A 21,911-nucleotide genomic window follows, 5' to 3' on the forward strand; every position below is an offset into this window, starting at 1 on the left:
AAAGGAAAGGAAAGGAAAGGAAAGGAAAGGAAAGGAAAGGAAAGGAAGAAATTGGAGCAAATTCCTAGAGGATATGGAAGAGGATAGGATCAAGGTCACAAGTAAAAGAGCTAATCTTGGCAAGGAGAAAGACTTCCTCATCATCATCCTCCTTGGAGACTGGAGTAAATGAGAGAAAAGATGAAGATGTTCAAGAGTTTCTGGGCTGAAGAGCCAGAGAGATGAGATAGTTCATCTTTAAAATGAGGTGTTGGGCTAAATGCTCTCTAAGGACTTGGTTCTGGCAATGAATGGAGTACAGGATGTGTGCTGATGCATCTTCCTTAGCACATATTCAGGTTTTCTGGGCATCAGTGTCAACAGAGGCTAGAAATTAGAGCAGGCAGTGGTGACTGCTGGTGACCTCTAAGTCCTGGAAGGATGTAGGCATATAGACAACCCTTTGCAATCTGACTCCAAACTTTCTTTCACACCCAATTGGAAATATTACCTGAGTCAATCCTGTTGTTTCACCCAAGAGTTTTTGGGGGGTTCCTGTGGCTTCAGAAACAGCTGCATAAGCTGCTGAGATTTCAAAAGAAAATGGGATTTTAGAATTAGAAAGGGAACCTTAGAAATCATCTTACCCAATCCTACTTTTTTACAGAGGAGGAAACTGAGGAACCAGAGAAAGGAAGGGATTTAGCCCAGGTCACATAATTAATAACAATCACAGTTAGAACCCAGGTTTTCTAAGCCCAGATCCACCATGCCCTTCCCACTACATCATGCTGCCTCCTGTACTGAGCCACTTACAAAGCATGGCTGTGACAGGAAAGGAGTGAGTCACCAGGAGCTTTGAAGGTGCCATTGAATATAGTGTACTTCTTGGGCAGCAGACAAGGGCATGTCTCCGCTGCCAGGTCCATCTTATCCCATAGCAAATGGTGCATACTCATTAGCTTATGTGGGCAGATGCAGAAAGAAGCCAAGAAACTAATTGGGAGGTTTGGGGAGGAGTGTCTCGCCTTTTATTACATGTGAATTCTGAGGCCATTTGGCACAGCAGTGATTAGAGGTTATAACATGAACGATAGAGGACTTGTCCTCCAAACCATCCCTGAATTGATATGGGATTACGAGTTTCCCAAAGACCACAGAGCAGCTGCCTGTGTGAACCAGAAACAAAAATACTTATGCTGGGGCCTGGAGAGGAGGAAGGAAGGGGACAGTGATATGCTGAGTGGCAAAAGAGTGCTCTCTTCCAAGTGACTGAGTTGGGCATAGGCAGGGGGGGAGGCTGTGTCCATGCCAGCTCACATGGATGCCAGTGGATTTGTATTATTCCTGGGGAAGCTCTCCTGAGAGCCTTATAAAGCCAAAGAGGCTTCACTGCTGCGGAGGGAGTCTAGGGAGGACTCACACATTGTAACTTCATCCATGAACTCGGAGTCAGAAAGTTCAAATCTCACCTCAAATACTTAATAGCTATATGACCCTGGCAAACTTAACCTCTGTTTCTTCATTTGTGAAATGAGGGAAGTTGGACCCAATGGTCTTTCAAAGTCCCTTACAACTCTTAATCTCTGATCCTGTGGTTGACACTGAAGTTTACAGAAATTCTGAGGCCGTGTAGTGCACTGGTAGGAACACTAACTAGGCTTAGTGACAGAAAACTGGAGCTACCTGCAAACCATGTACCACTGGGCAAATCTCTTGGGTTCTCCAGACCTTAGGATACTCACCTATAAAATGAGAGCATTGAATTAAAATGCTTCTGGCTCTAACATTCTCTGTCTCTACTAAGAAATGTCACCTGGTTGGGGTGGCTAGGTGGCACAGTGAATAGAGCACTAGCCCTGGAGCCAGGAGGACCTGAGTTCAAATCCAGCCTCAGACACTTAACACAAAAACTAGCCATGTGACCTTGGGCAAGTCACTTAACCCCAATTGCCCTCCAAAAAGCAAAAAAAAAATATCACCTGGGCACCCACCCATGGGATTTCCAAAGAGTAGTAGCTAAAAGATGCTAAAAGAGAGAATGGTAGGGCATCTACTCTTTTCAGAAATAATAATATTATCAATAAGAATTTTAACAATAATAATATCATCCTCAGCCAAAGAAATTACCCTTTCTGCCTCAAATAGGTTCTCTGTGATAAGGAAAATTCAGATTTTCATGAGAATAATTTTTGAGACAGGGTTTGTAGAGGAAGACTGGGTGTGGGCGTTTTGGCTCGCTTTCTCAAAACTCTGTCTTGTTTGGCCGTGAGCACTGGGCAACGATATAGTCTCCAATTCTGGTAGCCCAGATGGGACCGGTGTAGAGGGAAACAGAATCTGATTCAAACAAAAAAAGCGCTTCCTCAAAATCTAAGTGGCTAAAAAAAAGTCAGCTTCTATTTCTATTATGCTTTACAAAAATACATTCTTCATAATCCTTTGAAGCAAATAGTACAAGTATGGTTATTTCTATTGTGCAGTTAAGAAAACTAATTCTCAGAAAGAAGTAACTTACTTAAGCTACTTAGTGTCAGAGCTGAGATCTGAACCAAGGTTTCTAGAATCCAAACACGCTGCTCTTTCTGCTTTCCAGACTGACTCTTTGCAAATAGAATAGGCTACCTTGAGGGGTCTAGCAATGGAACAGTTCAAGCAGGGGTCGGATGACCCAGGGTGCTAGAGAGGGGTTTTCCTATCTAGGTAAAAGGGGTCGTATTATAGGGCCTCTTAAGGTTTTTTCCCACTCTGTGATTTTCATGATCCCAAAAAGCCTCATGGGTAAAGTGGCAGAACTGGCTGAGGCTACATTTCCTACATATCCAGGGGAGCCTCAGATCAATAACTCAGATAATATCAAGGCAGGAGCCAGGCTCTCTTCTCTCTACTTATCCTTCACCCAGATTGCTCCCTACCCTTGGTTTATTAAGGGAATAGAGCACTAATCAGAATCCAGAGAGCTCTTTTCAGACTGCAGGTATGAGCTAAAACCAACAAGGTGAATTTGAAAAGAATCGATGTGAATTTCTGCCCTTGAGTCCAAAAAATCAGTTATAGGTTTGGGAAGAGATGATTTAACATGGGTTTGTGTGAAAAAGACCCCTGAAGATGTGGGGGGGAAGTAGGTACTAGATGAAAAGTTCAATATTAGTGTGATATAGTATAGCTCCCCAGGCTCCATACCCACTTAGGGACCACCCCAGCACCACAACCCCAGGAGCAGTCCAGGGCCCAGTACCTCCTAGAAGTTGTAGTTGACTATGGATGGACCACTGTTCTTTCAGGTTGTATCTGGCTACAATATTGGGCCAAACAAGGGAAAGAAAAGCCCAAATTAAAGAAGCTATGGAGACATATCAGAGTTGTGGGGGGAAAGAGCTGGATGGGAGAAGGGGAGGTCAAGGGTCAGACAAGCTATATTCTCTTTGGCCAGATCTGTTCTCTGGATAACTCTCACTTCTTTCCTCTCTCTCCCCTAGGTTATAACCCTGGAAGGCTGGGTTGACATCATGTATTATGTCATGGATGCACATTCTTTTTATAATTTTATATATTTTATATTACTAATAATCGTAAGTATGAGTTGAGGTTATGTACCCTGATATCAAACATGCTATTCTAATTCTCCAGTCCAGTGACAAGTTCAGGAATTAAAATCTTAAGTCCCATTGGGCCAAGACTTGGATCTATTCAATGAACCCACTAGAGGCAACAGGGACCTGGTTTCCCATGAGAGCCAAGACATTACCTGGTGAGGTAGAGATAGAAAAACTCTGTCTAATGTCAGATAGATTCAAGAGTCCCTTGTTTTGATTTCATTTAACCTACAGTGATATTGCTGTGACGATTTCAGCTTAGAAAATGACAGAACCACTCCTTTATTTGCTCTCTTCAGTGCATTGTGACTTTCTCACACAAAAATAGAACTTCTGTGGTCCTAAGGATAAAGGGAAGTTAAAGAACTATAAACAGCAGTTAGCATTTCAGATGGTGGCCATAGCAAGCCATAACACTGAAGTAAACAACGAGGTATTGACAAGACTAGGTCCCTCATTTCTCAGAACATACTGAACCTTCCTGTCTCTTTCTCTCCTTAAGTCTATCTTTGGCCCTTTCTGTGGCTATTTCTCTGTTTGTCCACCTTTTCTCTGTCCTCTCCCCCAGATCTGCTCCTCATCTACTCCCTTGTTCCTCAACATAGAGTGGAATTGGGAGGGGTTCATGATGTCATTTTCTTTGGGGAATAAACATTCATATTCTAGTTCTTAATATAAAAACCAAATGAAGTCTTATATATGTCTTTCTTCTTGAAAACAAAATATAAATTTAGTAGTTTTTTTTTACTTTCACTTGACTCTTGATTGATTTTCCCCCAGTAGGTGAGTAGTCCTCATTTTCCAAAGGGTTACTTGGCTAAATTGCCAAAAGGCAGATTTTTGGTTCATGTAACCAAAAAAACTCCCTAGAAATTAAAGCTATCTAATGGGACTCATTGGAAGGTAATGGGTTCCCCTTCACTGATGTGCTCTTCAAAGGCCAGATGATCACTTATCAATTATGCTTCGGAATGGATTTTTGTTTAGGTATGGGCTGTACTCAGTGGTGGCTGACATCCCTTTCCAACTCTTAGGTTCTACGAATTTCAACTTAATTGAACAAGCATTTACTGAGCTCTCTCCTCTCCCTGCCAAATCACCTCTATTCATATGTTCTCAGCCAGCCCCTACCCTGGGAATTTCATTGTCTAGGGGAAATAGATGAGGATGCAAATGGAGACCCTGACCCTAGGAAAGCTAAACACTTGGGGTGAAGAGACAGAAAAGCAATCTGGGTCCTGCTCTCAGGGAGCTCATACCTGGAGGGGAGCAAGTACACACACAAGATGGTTAGCCAATGAACAAAAATCAAGCGCTGAATGGTATAATTCAGTTTCCAAGGCTAGAGGAGCCCAGAGGAAGAAGACATGGTGAGGCACTGAGTAGTCGGGGCTGTCCCCGATAGAAGTTAGGCTTTAAAGGATGGTAAGGATTTGGAAGATAACGTGGAGGAGACCAGAGGTAGCAAGTCCAAGGAAGAACAGAAATGTTTACCTGAATGTTACATGGACTGGACAATGTAATAAATCACTATGACCTGAATGAACCTTTGGCCCTGGGGAGGAGGATGCCTCATGTCACTGCTGTGCCTTGGGAAGCTGCTAACCCCCTCTTTCAGGAAGTCTTCCCCAACTTTTCTAGCCCATTCTTGACCTCTCCTCTTCTAAACGCCCATAGTACTTGGTGTTCAGGCCAGAGTTAGCAAACTTGTAGCTTGAACCAGATTAAAATGTAATTGGGAAATGTCTAACAAAAAAATAAAAATGCAGTACAGTGCAGATAATGTTGATTTGTGGTTTTCTAAGTTACCATGCTGCCACAAGGATCTGTTTCTATTTGAGTTTGACACCACTGGTCCAGGCCATTTGCTTGGAACTTATGGTATCATAATAGTAATAATTCACATTGATTGGATATTGAGCTTGAAGAGAGCTTAGAACAAAGAACATTAGAGCTGGAAGGGACTTTGGAGGTCACCTGGTCCGACCTCTTATTTTATAGATGGGGAAACTGAGGCAAAGAAAGAGGAAGTTACTTGCCTACTACTCGGGTTGGGATTCTGACTCCAAATCCAGTGTTATTTCCATAATGCCATGCTTTAGCTTCCTTTCATTAATCTAGACTCCAAGAACGTTATCTTCAGAAGGGATCTTAGAGATTGAAACTTGATCACCTGGACCATCCCCAAGGGCATTTTCTCACAGGGGGCATCACTTGCCTCTTTCCTCTGCATACACTTAGTGGATAAAGTGCTAGATTTGGAGTCATGCAGACCTGTGTTCACTTCCAGCTTCAGACACTCACTTAACTTCATGACTGGGGGCAACTCTCAGCCTCAATGTCTTTATCTGTAAAATGGGTATAGTAATAGCACCCACCCCATAGTGGATTTGTGAGAATGAAGTCTCCCCTTCTTGTCTCCCCAGCAGTGTAGCTAAGCAGAAAGCAGTGCAAGTTTTTCCACATGGGGAGATTTCAATTTACAAATATTTATTAAGTATGTCTGTTGTGCCAAGGACTGTGCTGAGTACAGAGAAATGGGAAAGATAAACTGTAGCCCTTGTCCTTAATGGGTTTACAATCTAGTGGGGAATGGAATTGGGGTCAGGGGTGGAAGAGAAGACACCTTTACACATCACCACAATACAAAAGAGGTACAACCAGTGCTTTGGGAGGTCCAAGAAAGTAGAGATCATCATTTTGTAGAATGAATTTGTTCAGGCTTCCTGGAAGAAATGGCACTTAAGGTGGACTTTGAAGCATGACGCAGATTCTATAGGACCAGAGATTGTGTTAGAAGGAACATCAGAGGCCATCTAAATCCACTCTTTAATTTTACAGCTGAAGAAACTGAGGCCCAGGAAGTTAGCGTAGTGTAACAGAAAGGCCCCGCCTCCGTTCCCTCTTCGGACCCATTTCCTCTTTGGTACAATGAGGCGGTTGGGCGGGCTATAAAGGTTTCAGGGATGGTGCTGCCCCCTTGGTCCATCTCATCTATCATTGCAATAACTCATTGCGATAGGGCAGGTGGTGCATTGCACTGACTTGCCCGTCGGACTGACCCCTCTTTCTCTTCTCCTTTCGTGGCCAGGTGGGCTCTTTCTTCATGATAAACCTGTGCCTGGTGGTGATCGCCACGCAGTTCTCCGAAACCAAGCAGCGCGAGAACCAGCTGATGCAGGAGCAGCGGGCCCGCTACCTGTCCAACGACAGCACCATCGCCAGCTTCTCGGAGCCGGGCAGCTGCTACGAGGAGCTGCTCAAATACATCGGCCACATCTTCCGCAAAGTGAAGCGGCGGGCCCTCCGGCTGTACGCCACTTGGCAGAAGAAACGGCGGGAGAAGGTCAACCCCAACGGCGCCCTCCACGGACAGGGGGTCGGGCGCCGCGGGCGCAAACGGGTCCCCTCCATTCACCACCTGATTCACCACCATCACCACCACCACCATCATCACTACCACATCAGCAACGGGAGCCCCAGGGGCCCCTGCGGTAGCCCCGACGTCCGCGGGGACGTGGAGCCGAGAGGCGGGAAGCCCGGCACCCGGCTCATGCTGCCGCCTCCCCCGTCCCCTGGCCCACAGGGCCTGCCATCCCCACCTCATGACGCCGAGTCAGTTCACAGCATCTACCATGCCGATTGCCACGTGGAAGCCCCCCAAGATCAGGGCAGCCGAGTGTCCCGGGCTGCCGCAGGGCTCAAGCTGGCCACTGGACTTGGTAGCATGAACTACCCCACCATCCTGCCTTCACCTTCAGGGGGCAAGGGTAGTCTGGCTCTGGGTCCTGTGGGGAAGAAGGGCAGTGGGCCGCCCGTTCCCGTAGTGAACAACAGCTCTGTGAGTTTGAGCGCTGACGCCTATGGGAAGCTGCAACACTTGGTTGGGGAACATGGTAAGGAAAGGGGGGATGTCTTCAGCTCTGGGGAATCGTGGCGTATGGAGAAGAGCCCGGAGCTGGGAGATTATAGGATCATAGACTCATACCTTTAGAGCTGAAAGGGACCTTGGCAGTCATCAAATCCAGCCCTCTCATTTTACAGATGAGGAAACTGAGGCTGTATAATGTCTGACCCAAAGCGACACAGGAAGTGGGTGGCAGAGATCACATTCAAACACAAATCCTCTTCCTAACATTTCAAGTCTTACTACTGTGCCACACTTTTCCTGTACTGTCTTCTCAACAATGAATTGAAGGAGCTGAGTTCTGCTTCTCACTCATTGTGTACCCAAAGTCATTTTCCCCCTCTCTGGGCCTCAGTTTTCTCACCTGTCAAGTAGGGATCATTCAACAAAGTCATCAAACTTGCTGTGTGTAAGGAGCCATGCTAGGCTCTAGAGATACAAAGGGAAAACATAATAGTTCCTGCCCTCAATGAGCTGATGTTCTAAAGGGGGCTGGGGTGGGAGGGAGGTTCAGATAAGAGTGTTCAGATTCTGGCTCTGCCCTTTCCTAGTTGCCAGACCTTAGACCTTGGTCCAAACCACATTGCTTCTCTGGGATTTGGTTTTGCTCATCTGTCAGAAGAACAGGTTCAGCTGAAAGTCCCTTAAGATCTATTTCTAGCTCCAAATCTATCTATGTAGGATACAAGGAAAACTGAAGAAGTGAGAACTAACAATGATGGAGGGCAGGGCACGAAGGGTAATGGAGTGAGCAGGAGGGAAGGTCAGAATCCTTGCCCTCTCTTAATGAGTGATTGCAATAATAGACGAGATGGACCAAGGAGGGAGGCAAGAGGCACCACCACCCCTCCAACCTTAGGTAGCCAGACCTCCATCCTTCTTCTTGTTGAGTCATTTCAGTCCTACCCGACTCTTCATGACCCCCTTTGGGATTTTCTTGGCAAGGATACTGGAGTGGTTTTCCATTTCCTTCTCCAGCTCATTTTACAGATGAGGAAACCAAGGTAAATAGGTTTAAGTGATTTGCCCAAGGTCACACAGCTAGTAACAGTCTGAGGCCAGGGAGGAAGATAGTCTTCCTGACCCCAGGCCAGTACCGCCCCATCTTTACAAAGAATCTCTTTTCTCCCCCTCTCCCTGAGAGATGCTTCACAGAGTTACATGCAAGTGTCTCTTTGATATGCCCTCAACCATCTATACAATTAAGAGATTGGTCTAAATATCAGGCAGTTGACAAACATTTATTAAGTACTTACTTTGCTACTTTCCAGGCAGACTCTCTAAGGTCCCTGGTAATGTCCATAACCCTATGACCCTACAATCTATACTCTCCCTAGAGGAAGAGTGTGAGTCTTTCATTAGGATTAAGAGGGAGTGGCCTGCCTGCAGTGATGATGCCATATTGAGGATAAATTCCTCTGAGGTAGGAGAGCTGTGTGGTGTAAGGAAGACGGTGCATTTCATTTTCCTCCACTCTTGACCCAGGGGTTTCTGTGGAGCAGATGCTTAATAATGTTTATAAAACTGAATCATTGAATAAAACATTGGGAAGGGAGGCAGGAAATCTGGATAGAGCCCCAACTTTGCCACTGATTTTCCAGATATCCTTGGACAATGAACTGTTCTGGGCCTCTGTTTCCTTAGACATAAAATGATGTGATTTAGATTTGATGGGGTCTAAGGGTTTCTTTAGCTGTGATTCAATATGTTCTAACATCTTTAGGTAAATCTGGGGTCATATGATCCCATTCTGCTCAGAGGCAGCAATTAGGTTTGATGACCTTTCAAGGTCATTTCCTAGGGGAAAATTATGTAAATTAATTTTGACACCATTCCATTTCTGAGAGTCAGGCTCTGCCATTTGTTTACTATGAGACCTTGACCTATGAGGACCTTTCTGGGTCTCAATTTCTGCATCTATTAAGAACCAATGATGTCCAAGGTTCCATCCATCTTTAAGAACAGATGATTTCAGGGGCAGCTAGGTGGTGCAGTGAATAGAGCACTGGACCTGGAGTCAGGAGGACCTGAGTTCAAATCTAGCCTCAGACACTTAACACAAAAAACTAGCCATGTGATCTTGGGCAAGTCACTTAACCCCAATTGCCCTACCTTCCCCCCTCCAAAAAGCATATATATATATATACACACACATATATGTATATATGTATATACATGAGATTTACCTAATAGGTCAATGACTATAATTTTCATAAATAGGGGACGTGTCAAACACTTTTTTTTCCAGTCTTTCAGTGTGTGGGGTCAGCCTCTCCACATGATCAGATTTGGTTCTTCATACAGATCATAAGTCTTAGAAGGACACTGGAGACCATCGAGTCCAACTGAGTTGTTTTAGGGATGAGAAAACTGAAGACCTGATGGATCAAATCAACCCTAATTCCTATACCTAAAAAAGTAACAGGATTGGGTTTTACATACAAGTCCTCAGGCTTCTAATTCAGGGTACTTTCCACCATATCCCAGCTACCACTTAATGAGCATATGACCTATATTCACACTAGGATGTTAATATCTGATAGGGGCTTCCTTTCCAAGGGTTAAGTGAAGGATCAAGAGGCTTTGGGATCAGGGGGTCACCAAAGAGGTGTCAAGCACACATTTGGTCATCCCCAGATCCCCCTCTGGAACATGAAAACCCTGGGAGATGACAGGCCTCCAGGACCCCCTCATCAGGACTGATGATGATGGGTGAGAAACCACCAAAATCAAGAGGGACCCAGGGGAGGAGGAGGAGTCTTCCAGAGAAGGAGAGGAGTCCTCTAGCCAGGAAATGGAACAGAAACAAACTAGAACACCATGTTCCCAAGGCCAGGAGGCTGGGCTCAGGACAGGCAAACCAGGTGTTTATTTTCTGTTGGGCTGGTAGCAGATGGAGGGAAAGGAAGCAAGGTCAGAATGGAGAGTCGCTGAAGAATGGTGCCCAGCACGGAGCAAAGCCTCCAGAGACTTTAGTTGAATTGAATTGGATTAGAATCTCTTAATCAAAAATCCTAGAGTGAAAAATGAACCTTCAAGACCATCTGTTCCAGCTCCCCTGCCCCTCCGTTTCACAGTTTGGAAACCGAGGCTTGTAGAGGACTGAATTGTTCAAGGTCACACAGAAAATCAGTGGCTGGGACAGCACTAAACCCCCCCACCACCACCTTCTTGTTTCTTCTCACAGTAAGATGTAGCCTTCTTGAAACACAGTGGCAACTTCAACCAATTGGGCAAACCATTATCCGGACTCTCAGGGTCATACAAAAGCCTTTTCAGAAATTAATATCTGCTTTATTTTATAAGTGAGTTGCCTGAGGTCATGTCCCCGGTCTGGAGCACAGTTTCTTTCTTTGTCCAGTAGGGCTAATTACTCCTGCCCTACATGTCTCTCAGAGCTGCTCCTATTTTGACAGAATGATTGGGAAGGCCTTTTGTGGTACACAGGAATGGGGTTTCAGGACTCTGCCATTGCCAGGGCTTAAGGACTCCTCAGCTTTCCCCTCAATAGTGTGGCCCAGTGGAAATATCACAGACCTGGAGATTCTATTACCTGGGTCTGAATCTACCTTTGTCCTCAGATAAATCACTTAACCCTTCTAGGCCTCAATTTCATCTTTAAGAAGAGGAAGGTGTTAGACTGGCTCAGAGGTATCAAACCCTCTGACTGCAAAACTCCCAGGTGCTGTCCAAATTAGACTAAAATGTCACTGGGAAATGTTTAATAAAATAAATAAAAATGTAATACAACATGGATAATCTTCATAATTTGTGGTTTTCTAAGTCAACATGCAGCAGTTTCTATCTAAGTTTGATTCCACTGTATTAGATGATTTCCAAGGCTCCTCCCGGCTCTAAACCCCATGATTCTATGCCTCTAATATCCACCACAGGATGGAACCTCCTAGCCAGTCCATGATCTGTGGGATGGGATGATGCTTCCTGAGCCACCATGATTACCAAACCCTCTTCCAGCTGTATGAGCCTGTATACATCTGTACATGTGTCCTTGCAAAGTGCTGACCCCGGTCATGTTTTTCTCTTCATAGGCCTCTGCAGGGCTCCCAGCCGGTTGTCAGGCCTGAATGTGCCCTGCTCCCTGCCCAGCCCCCAAGCAGCCATGCTGACATGTGAACTGCAGAATTGCCCATACTGTGCCAACATCTTGGAGGATCCTGAGTTCGAGTTGAGCGAGCTGGAGAGCTACGACTCAGACACCAATGGCGTTTATGAGTTCACGCAAGACCTGCGGCATGGCGACCACCGAGACCCCATCCAACAGCCACAGCAGGCCCCTCCCCAGAGTGGGTCGAGGAGGAGGGGAGGGGCCCACAGGAAAAAAGTGGCTGGGGATCGCAGCGGGGTGGCCTGTCTCTGGGCAGCCTTCGGGAACAAACTCAAGCGAATTGTGGAGAGCAAGTACTTTAACCGGGGCATCATGATCGCCATCCTGATAAACACCCTCAGTATGGGCATAGAGCACCACGAGCAGGTATGGCCAGCACCAGCTGTATCTGGCACTACGGGCCAGTGCTGGGGTGTCCATTGCTTGGGGATCCCAGGCTGGGAATAGAGGATCCGTTCAGCAGCTCCCCGGAGGCCCCGTGCTTTCCCCTACTCTATCTACTTGCCAAGTTGAACATCTTCTTAGAAAAGGAATATAACTGAGCAATAAGTCTTCAGTTTGCATTTTCCCCTAATATTCCTGTGAGATAGGCAGATAAATATAGCCCCCATCTTACAGATGAGGAAACTGAGGCACAGAGAGGGAAAGGGACTTGTCCATAATCACATAGCTTTTTCAACCTGGTCTCTCTGACTCCCAGATATCTTTGGATTGCCATGGCCGTTTGAGCCTAGCAGCTGGGGATGGGATGAGGATGAAGCCTTGGGACCAGAAGCATCTTTGACTCTGGAGGCCAAAAGGTCTGAAATAATCCCCCCCCCAGGAAGCAAAGAGTTAGGAACCAAACCTGCCTATCTCTGTGTGCCGAGGACCTCTATGTTTCCTTCTTCAGCTGTCTTGTCTCCTCCCCCCCAAAAAAAATACAAGGCAAACACTGCACTCAGGAAAAATTGGTTGGGGTGTCCCTTGGGCTTTGTCTTTCAGGAAGTTGGTCTTGAGGACATGGGACAAGACAGGGAGGAATCCCAGGTCCATTAAATGTGTCATCCATTTGGGACTGCTACTTGTGTGAGCTGTGGGCTCCCATTATCCACTGACTCCACCTTGGAAGTCTCTAGGGATGAAATACAACAGCTCTTGGCATTAGGGGTAGGTCCCTTGTGAGCCCAGACTGAAATAGAAAGTGAGAAGGCCTTGGAAATGTCAGCATTGAAAAATGGATGTATCCAGGAGGGATTTAATCCAACCATACCAACACTGGTTAAAGGAATTAGTGACTTGGAACCTGGAAATACAGAAGATGGAGGAAGGGCGTACTCCCTGCTTTCAGATACCTAAAATGTTGTCACATGGAAAGGGATTAGCTTTGTTTGTGTGACCCCAGAGGACAAAACTGGGATCAGAGGATAAAAGTTATAGAGAATCAGATTTCAGCTCAAGTAAAGAAGTGCTCGTTAACAGTCAGCAATCCATCTGGGGAACAGGTTCACTCAGGATGTAATGAATCTCCCATCACTGGAGACAGCTTGAGTGAAGGTCAGCGGACCATTGGTCACCAGTGGTGTAAAGGGGATACCTGAAGGCACACTCTACCTCTAAGGCCCTTCCCAACTCTGAGCATCTGTGATTCTTGAGCTCTTTCTCCTGAATATCCTGCATAGTCTGTCTCTGACTTCCTCGGAAAGTATCCTTAGTCTAGACTTCCAGTCCTACGTAGGAGGGTTTGACTATAGCTTAAATGGGCCTAAGATCCAGAGAACTGGCCTGTCATAGGAACAGAGCTCTGAGCTTGAGTCAGGATCCCAGAGTTCTAGCCCTGATCTGCCCCTGACTCACTGTGTATGACCTTGGTAATTCACTTCCCTATACCAGGCCTCAATTTCCTCTCCTGTACAATGAGAGGGATGGACTGAATCATTTCTAAAGTCTCAGTTCTAAGTCTATGATTCTTTGAGGGAATCTTACATCTGCTTCACAAGTACAAGACTGAGAGGGTGGAGAGAAGACATGATTAGAAAAAGATCTCAGGGTTTTCATGGACTGCAAGCTCTTATGAATCAGCAGCTCAGTTGAGGTAGCTAGGTGGTACAATGGATATAGCACTGGGCCTGGAATCCATATCCTGCCTCAGATACTTACTAGCTGTGTGACCCTGGGCAAGTCCCTTCACCTCTGCCTGCTCAGTCACCTCATCTGTAAAGTAGAAATAATAACAGCACCCACCTCACAGGGTTGTTGAGATATTTGTAAAGCACTTAGCACAGTGCCTGGAACATAGTAGGCACTATACAGATGCATGTTCCCTTCTCCTTTATTCAGTATGATGGAGCAATCCAAAAAGCACTGCTTCTAGGAATCAGGAGGCAATGACGCCTCTGTACTCTGCATGGGTCAGAACACATCCACGTTATTTCTTTCGGTTCTGGGTGCCACAATGATCAACTAGAGAACATCCACAAGAAACATGAACAGTCTTTAATCCACGTCATCCAAGGGTGGGCTGAAGGACAGGAAGATGTTTTTAGTCTGGGAAAGAGGAGAGTTGGGGGGACACGATAACTATGCTCAAGTGTTTGAAAGGCTGTCATGTGGAAGAGGGAATAGGCTCATTGGGTCTGTCCCCTCAGAAGCCACAACTAGGAGCAGCAGGTAGAAATCCGACAGGCACAAATTTAGGCTTAGTGTCAGGAAAAATCTGCCGTGGATTTTGTTCAGTGGTTTCTGACTCTTCGTGATTCCGTGTAGGGTTTCCCTGGCAAAGATAATGGAGTGGTTTGCTGTTTCCTTCTCCAGCTCATTTTACATATGAGAAAACTGAAGCAAACAGGGTTAAGTGACTTGTCCAGGGTCACACAGGTAGCAAGTAAGTGCCTGAGTCCAGATTTGAACTCAGGAAGAAAAGAGTCTCCCTGACTTCAGGCCCAGCACTCTGTGCACTATGGCACCACCTAGCTGCCATGTAAATTACCATGGATTGTTACTGTGATTGTTACTATTACCATGAATTAGAGCTGACCAAAAGTTGGGTGGATTTCCTGGGGAGGTACTGGTTTCCCTTCCATTGGAGTTCTTCGTCAGAAGCTGGATAGCCACTTATTGGGTGGGTTGTAGTGGGGCTTCTTTTGGGGTCTGGGTTGGACTACATGTCTACTGAGGTCCCTTCCAACTCTAAAATTCTATGGGATTGATTCTTGTCCAGTGTGGCTTTCATGATCTCTGGGGTTCCTTCCATTTCAGGTCTGCCACCATCTCAGATGCTGGAGGCCTAACTGGAACCCTTTAGTAGTACAAAGAGGAAGGGAGAGGCAATGTGGGAGAGGAGAGCTAGAGAGCAAGGCTGACTGTTCATATCAATCCTGGGAAACAATGTCTTCAAGCCGAGGACAGAATGTTCCCCCAATTGGCTGATTGGCTCTCAGAGGATGGTGGACTGAATAGAGGGAGAATGGGAGTGATGAGTCACCCCCAAACCTCTCAGCCGGCCATTGTACTGAAAGCTCCTTATTCGAAAGACTCTGGGGGGATGAGGGGAAAGAGGACATTCACTCATTCATTTCCCCACAAAATCCTGGACTTGCTTCACCTGCAAATTATATTCTCCCCTTCAAAGAAGCTGTCTTCCCACAAATTGAGGGATAGTTACTTTCCATCTGTTTATGTTGAGGTGGGGCGAGAGGGATACAACTGAAGACTGAGCTGATGGAGGGAATGATGGAGGGAACCCCAAACACCTCTGTTCTAAGCAACATGACCCAGAAAGAAGGGGTCATATTCCAGAGGAAAGATCCCAGGTCTAGGAGTCAGGATACCTGCGTCCTAGCCCTAGTAATGCCACTGACTTGATTTGTGATCTTGGATAAGTCTTTTTAGTTCTTCTTTGCCTCAGTTTCCCCCTCTGTAAAAGGGATTAACAGTTCTTCTTTCACAGGTTACTTAGGTTAATAAATAGGATTTATTTATTTTTAACTAGGATTTTTTAAATAGGATTTATTATTATTCATTTAAGATTCATAAAGGATAAAAGTCAGTCAATCAGTCTTAATGGAGATGACTCTCCCCCCCACCATGCCCCACTCCTTCCCTTGTACAAGGTCCCCAACCCTGCACAAGGCTATACTGGAAGGCAGACCCTTCCAAGAGGAGGAGCAGATTCAAGCAGTGACCTTGAGGAATACATAGTTTATAGAGAGATAAAGAAAGAGGAGACTGGGGCGGCTAGCTGGCACAGTGAATAGAGCACTGGTCCTGGAGTCAGGAGGACCTGAGTTCACATCCGGCCTCAGATACTTGACACACTTACTAGCCATGTGACTTTGGGCAAGTCACTTAATCCCAACTGCCCTCCAAAAAGCAAAAAAAAAGAAACGGTAGACATAAATCCTGACTTTGGGAAGCTCACAGTTTGACTCTCCAGAGTCTACCCACTGATTTTCTGGTGCTGAGAGTATATATAATTAATTATATATATAATAATAATATAAATAATTAAAGAGTTAGGAAAAAGGTGGGATGATGAGGCATCATATGGAAAAATGCTCTGGAGGAAGGAGGAGGAGGAGGAGGAGGAGGAGGAGGAGGAAGAAGAAGAAGAAGAAGAAGAAGAAGACACGCTAGGAATGACAGGAGTTGAGTTTTGATTGGAGTCCTTTCTATTTTGGCAATCCCACCCACCCACTGTGCAAAGATTCCTGGACCTGAGTGGCAAACATCCCAGATGTCCGTCATGTTCTATAAATAAGTCCTGGGCAAATGTTTTGAAAGAGAATGATGATAAAAATTATAGACTCACAATAGAGTTGAAACAGACTTGGAGAGCTCAGTTAATCTAATCCCTCCCTTATTTTAGAGATGAGAAAATGAGGTTCAGCAGAAGGGCATGATTTACCCAAGGAGTTAGTGGTAAGGCCATTTCCAGAATCCAGGCTTTTCTGGGACCCCTTCTATTACATCATTACACTGAACTCATGACATGGGATGTCTATAAATCATGCACCACCCTGGGCTAGGAGGAGATTCTGGGAAGGTCAGCTAGAACATCCCCTAACTTTGAGCAGGTCCATATCTCAGCCATTCCAAATAAAGAAGGTTTGGAATGGGAAACAATGAAAATGCCCCCACCGTATTTTTATGGGAAGGAAGGAATCCAGTCCTCCTTTATAGCAACACCCCAGGCTAACAGCCCTCAATCTTGCAGGGAACCTGCCTAGATATATGGCAGCCCAGCCTAAAAGTCTTTCTTGCAGGGCAAGGAATGAATTAATCTAACTGTACTAATATGCCCCCTTGTGGTCTAATAGAGTTATCGCAACTTCCCAAAGTAGCCTACCTTCGATCAGCATACTACCAGACAATTTACAAAGTTTTCATTCGTTCATTAGAGCCATGTAAAGGAAATAAGGCAGAGACCATCATCCCCATTTCAGAGAGGAGCAAACTGAGGCCAACAGAAATGTGGTGACTCACCCAAACTCAGAAATCAAGTTAGTATTAGAGCCAGAACTAGAACCCACGTCCCAGGTGTCCCAGACCAATGGTCTTATCACACCACACCACCCTATCCTGCCTCTCAGTGGGTAGTACCTGAGACACTGGAAAAATCTGAGGAAGAGAGGAAGGAAGGAAGGAAAGAAGGAAGGAAGGAAGGAAGGAAGGAAGGAAGGAAGGAAGGAAGGAAGGGAGGGAGGGAGGGAGGGAGGGAGGGAGAGAAGGAGGGAGGAAGGAAGGAAAGAAGGAAGAAGGAGGGAGGGAGAAAGGGAAAGACTTTTATAACTCATAGAGTTGTAAATGAAAGATGAATTCAGGAAATTATTTTAGTTACAAATTGAATGGAATTATAACAAACATAAAGTCAAAATGTATGACCTTGGGCAAGTCTCTTCCCTTCTCTGGGCCTCTGTAGACTTAGGAAATTATAGGATCCTCAATATCTCTCTCATCTGTAAATCCTATGATACTCTGAAAACAAATTTGAGAAATGCTAAGAGTTATTCACTGGTAAAATTATACATTCCAGCCCCCAAGTAATATAGAATAATAGTAACTATATCTTGTTATAAGACCCAGCTTAGAAAGGTGGGGCAAACAGCCTGGGTTGCCCTGGGGCCCATGGAAGTGGTGTCAAGTTCAAGCTTGATAATGGCCAGAAAACCTTAGAGACCATGGCTACCAAGAAAACTTAGTATCCTACCCATAGTATATTACTATGTGCAACACTAGGTCAAAACATTAAGGCCAGGGCCACTTGCCTCTTGTGTCAAGACTGATGGGTAGAGTGGTCAAGATGACTTCACCAGAGTTCACAGACTCCAGTGAATAGAAGCCAGTTTGGTTGAAACTCTTGGGGGCTCCCAGGCATGTGCCTACTATGACCACCAGGTAATCTGGCATTGAGCCTGAGAGGTCAGCTTCCTCCACGGGGTAGGCCTGCTCACCCAGGATGACCCAGAGGGTCAAGATCTGGCTTTTGTGAGGTTTCAGGTCATAGCTCATACTGGATAATGCCGGCCTCAAACCTTTTGGGATAGAGTCAAATCTGTATCAGAGCCTAGAGCCCTCTGCTTGCTAATAAAGGGAATGGAGCTTCCATAGAATCTGAGGCCATCTTCTGAGTCAAATGTACTCCCAGGGCAGACGCATGGGTTGGAGTGACCCAATTCTGTCACCCCACTGTTTCGGGAAAGAATGCTAATTAGGAGGTTGTGGGCCATTGTTCATTCAAGGAGCCAGGGCCTTCGTTTCAAAGGTAAATTTCCTGCCTTGTCGGGAGCAGACTCTGATTTCTGTTCTCTGCTTGACTCCGACCTGATCGGGGAAGGCAAAGGAAACACGCGGGCAATGGTGATACTGAAATGTATTATTCCCAGCAAACAGCCCTAAATTGGAGGTTCTCGGTTGGACATTTTTCACAGCTGACAACTGTTCTGTGTGTCCGGCCCCGGGCGGGAGGCCTGTGAATAGTTCTTTTGTGTAGCCAACAGGCCCCGTATGGTGATTGTTTCCAAAGCAACTGAGTCACTGTGGGTCTGCAGGACAGAGGGCATGGCCGGTTCCCAGGCCTTGTTCGCCAGGAAGCCTGGGAGAAGGGAGATGAGAGAAAGAACAGGGGTATGGACTTAAGCAACCAGGATAATAAGCTGTGTCCCTCATGCCTGGATTCAATACAAAATCAGGCAGCAAGCCACTTTTGGGGGGTGGCAGGGAGCTGGACAGAGGAGGAAATGAAAACATAAATCTGTGCCAGGATCTGAAGACTTGTGACTTTGTCCCTTAATGGTTCCAAGTCATCAGCTCATTCTAGTCATTTCTTTCAAGTCCATTTGGTTGCTAAAATAATCACTACTTACATATGAGCATGGTTTCAGGCTTTCCAAAGTATATCCCCCATCCAGTATTTCATTTGAACCTCACAGCATCCCAGGGAAGGACACTCAACTAGCTGTGTGACCTTGGGCAAGTCTCTGTTTGCCTCAGTTTCCTCATCTGTGAAATGGGGAGAATAATAGTACCTATGTCTCAGGGTTGTTGTAAGGATCAAATGAGGTAATACTGTAAAGTGCTTGGCATAGTGCCTACCACATAATGGGCACTGTATAAATGTTAGCTATTATTATCAATTGCTGGGTGACTGTGGTCAAGTCACTTCATCTTTCTGAGACACAGTTTCCTCATCTGCAAAATGGGGATACTAACATTTGCCCTTACCTGACAAAACTGCTGTAACAAAAGTCTAGGCAAGTCAACAGGCATTTTATTAAGCACCTACTATGTGTTGTACATGCTAGGGATACAAAAAGAGTAAAAGACAGTCCCTGCCCTCAAGGAGCTCCCACTCTAACAAGAAATAAATGGGAGACATTGGAATTTATCTCAGATGCCAGATGCTAAGATTAAGGGAGATTGCAAAGGGTCTCCTGCAGAAGGTGGGATTTTAAACTGAAGCCAGGAATGAAGATGCAAAGAGAAAGAATTCCAGGAAAGGGGACAGCCACTGACTATGCCCAGAATTAGGAGGTGGGGTGTCTTGCTTGAGGAACAGAGAAAGAGAGGGCTTGATAAATCATAAAGCACCGTAGAGAGTTAGCATCCTCATTATGAACACTGGACACTGTCCTGGGATGTAAAACAGTAATATCAACAGGAGCAACTGAAGTGTGCATGACTGTTTGTAATCTTCAGTAATGGCTGCGCTTTCTGAGTTCTTGAGTCTGCTTTTTAATATCTTTTTCTATCTCCATTTCCAGGTTACCAAAAGTCACCTCTCATTTTCACTATATTTGCCCTGAGCAGCTCTACTGCTGGCTTTCTAATTTGCAGTGAACTAGAAAACTAGTTCTTCAAACGGGTTAGGATTTTATTTAAAATAAATGTTAACAGGAATGAGGGAGGATCTTAAGAATAAAGTAGATCAGCTTTAAGGCTCAGACATTCCGACCCTAATGTTCACGCTGAGAGGCACTTTTTAAGAGGAGAAGTAGGGAGGCTTCTTTTTGGTTTCTGCATAAATGAACTTTTGATGGTGAGAGTGTTGGTTAATTTCCGAGTAGCTGAACTCTGGATGCTGAAGTTTCTGGGTAGGTGATTTCCAAATGGCCAGGGTTTTGACTTATTGATTGATTGAAAGTAGATAGATGATAGATAGATAGATAGATAGATAGATAGATAGATAGATAGAGCATTTGCTCATCATATTTTATATGCCAGGTGCCGTTTTAAGCAGTGGCAATATAAATGCAAGCAAAAGAGAGAGTCCCTGACCTCAGGGAGAACACACATAAAAGGATTGGAGGGGGGTGAAATCAAAGAGGCTGAGAATGCTAATGAGTAGGTAAAAAATTCCAAAGACTCAGGAGTGGAGCCAGGAGAGAACTGGACATGGATAGCCTGGACACTTTAGGAAATAGTGTTCCCAGCCAGGGATTCACCAATCAGAGGAGAGGGCCAAAGAGGAAGAAGAGTGTCCAGAGTGAAATGCTTGACAAGGAAGTAGAAAATGTTGGTAGCAGGAAAGCAATCTGCAGACCACCCACAAAACTTACAGATTTCCCCACACATAGAAAGTCCAGAAGGTTCTATTCTAAAAACTATTGGGATGGATCAAGACAAGTTACTTTGCTGGCCCACTTTCTAGTAGGTCATTCTGATGTTGCCTAGTCTTAGTCTGACCAAACAAGGCAGTGAGGTAGGAGATCCAAATAGTTAGAAGCTGGGTGGCAGAGGGGGAAAGGAATCTTGAGAAGGCACAAGATGCTATAGGGCCAATGCATGCCTCACAGGTCATACATAACCTAGAAGTGTCTTTGGGTTAAACTAGATATAAGAAACTAGATACAATACAATACTTGACATCAGGACGTGTTGTTGTTTGTCATTTAGTCATTTTTAGTTGTCTCTGACTCTTTGTGACCCCATTTGGGGTTTTCTTGGCAAAGATACTGGAGTGGTTTGCCACTTCCTTCTCCAGCTCATTTTACAGATGAGGAAACTGAAGATTGGGGACTTGCCCAGAGTCACACAGCGAGTAAGTGTATGAGGCAAGATTTGAACTCAGGAAGAGAAATGCTCCTGAATCCCGTCTGGTGCTCTATCCAATGCACCATCTAGTAGTTGGCCCCAAATTCAATTTGAAGGCATAGTGTAGGAGCAAGTATGCTGGCATTAGCACTGTCACTAACTTTCCAGGTGACCTCAAGGAAGACATTATCTATCCTTGGGCCCCATTTTTTCCCTCTGTAAAATCAAGTGACCTCCAAGATCCCTTTATGTTCTGACATTCTAAGATTCTATGAGTCTCTTATCTTTAAAAATGTCATTTTATAGGGGGAGGGGGCAAATTATCATGGCTAAAGGGCCTTTAATAATAAGGACATTCATTCCTTTCCCAGCCATTGTGCCCTGCATTGTCAAAGATCCAAAGGTTGACATAACTCCATCCTAATTCTTCCTTGACTGTGAAAAGTGCTCTTATAAAACCTTATTCTATTAAGATTTCAGTTTTAAAAGCTTCCAGGAATGTTCCCGTCCTGGTAATAGATGGTGCCCAGTATCAGAGAGCCTGAAGGAATCTTGTAAGTCAAATAACTTGAAGAGTTTCTGAAGCTAAAATCAGCCCAGAGTCTGTCTGCATTTGAGGTTCGTGTCGATAATGTACACAGAAACAGAGAACATCAAAGCCAGGAGGGACCTTTGATACCAGCTCATCCAATTTCTGCATTTTACCAAAGGGAAAAATCAAGACTCTGAGGAGTGCACATTTGAGGTCACGGTAACCTGGATCCAGTACCTGGCTCTGCCATTTAACTTCCAT

General features: G+C 45.2%; 1 protein-coding gene across 1 annotated transcript in view; it reads left to right on the forward strand.

Annotated features, from left to right (window-relative positions):
- Positions 1-21,911, forward strand: part of CACNA1H (calcium voltage-gated channel subunit alpha1 H) — a 158,646-nt gene that overhangs the window by 46,269 nt on the left and 90,466 nt on the right. Inside the window, exons 6-8 of the mRNA XM_069108763.1 lie at positions 3,459-3,551; positions 6,667-7,471; positions 11,532-11,974. Coding sequence (XP_068964864.1) covers positions 3,459-3,551; positions 6,667-7,471; positions 11,532-11,974 — 1,341 coding nt within the window. The remainder of the gene's footprint in view (positions 1-3,458; positions 3,552-6,666; positions 7,472-11,531; positions 11,975-21,911) is intronic.

The sequence above is a fragment of the Petaurus breviceps genome, unplaced genomic scaffold (assembly GCF_028583685.1).
Source record: "Petaurus breviceps papuanus isolate PSGF00001 unplaced genomic scaffold, PetGlider_PUasm1.0 138, whole genome shotgun sequence".
NCBI lineage: Eukaryota > Metazoa > Chordata > Mammalia > Diprotodontia > Petauridae > Petaurus > Petaurus breviceps.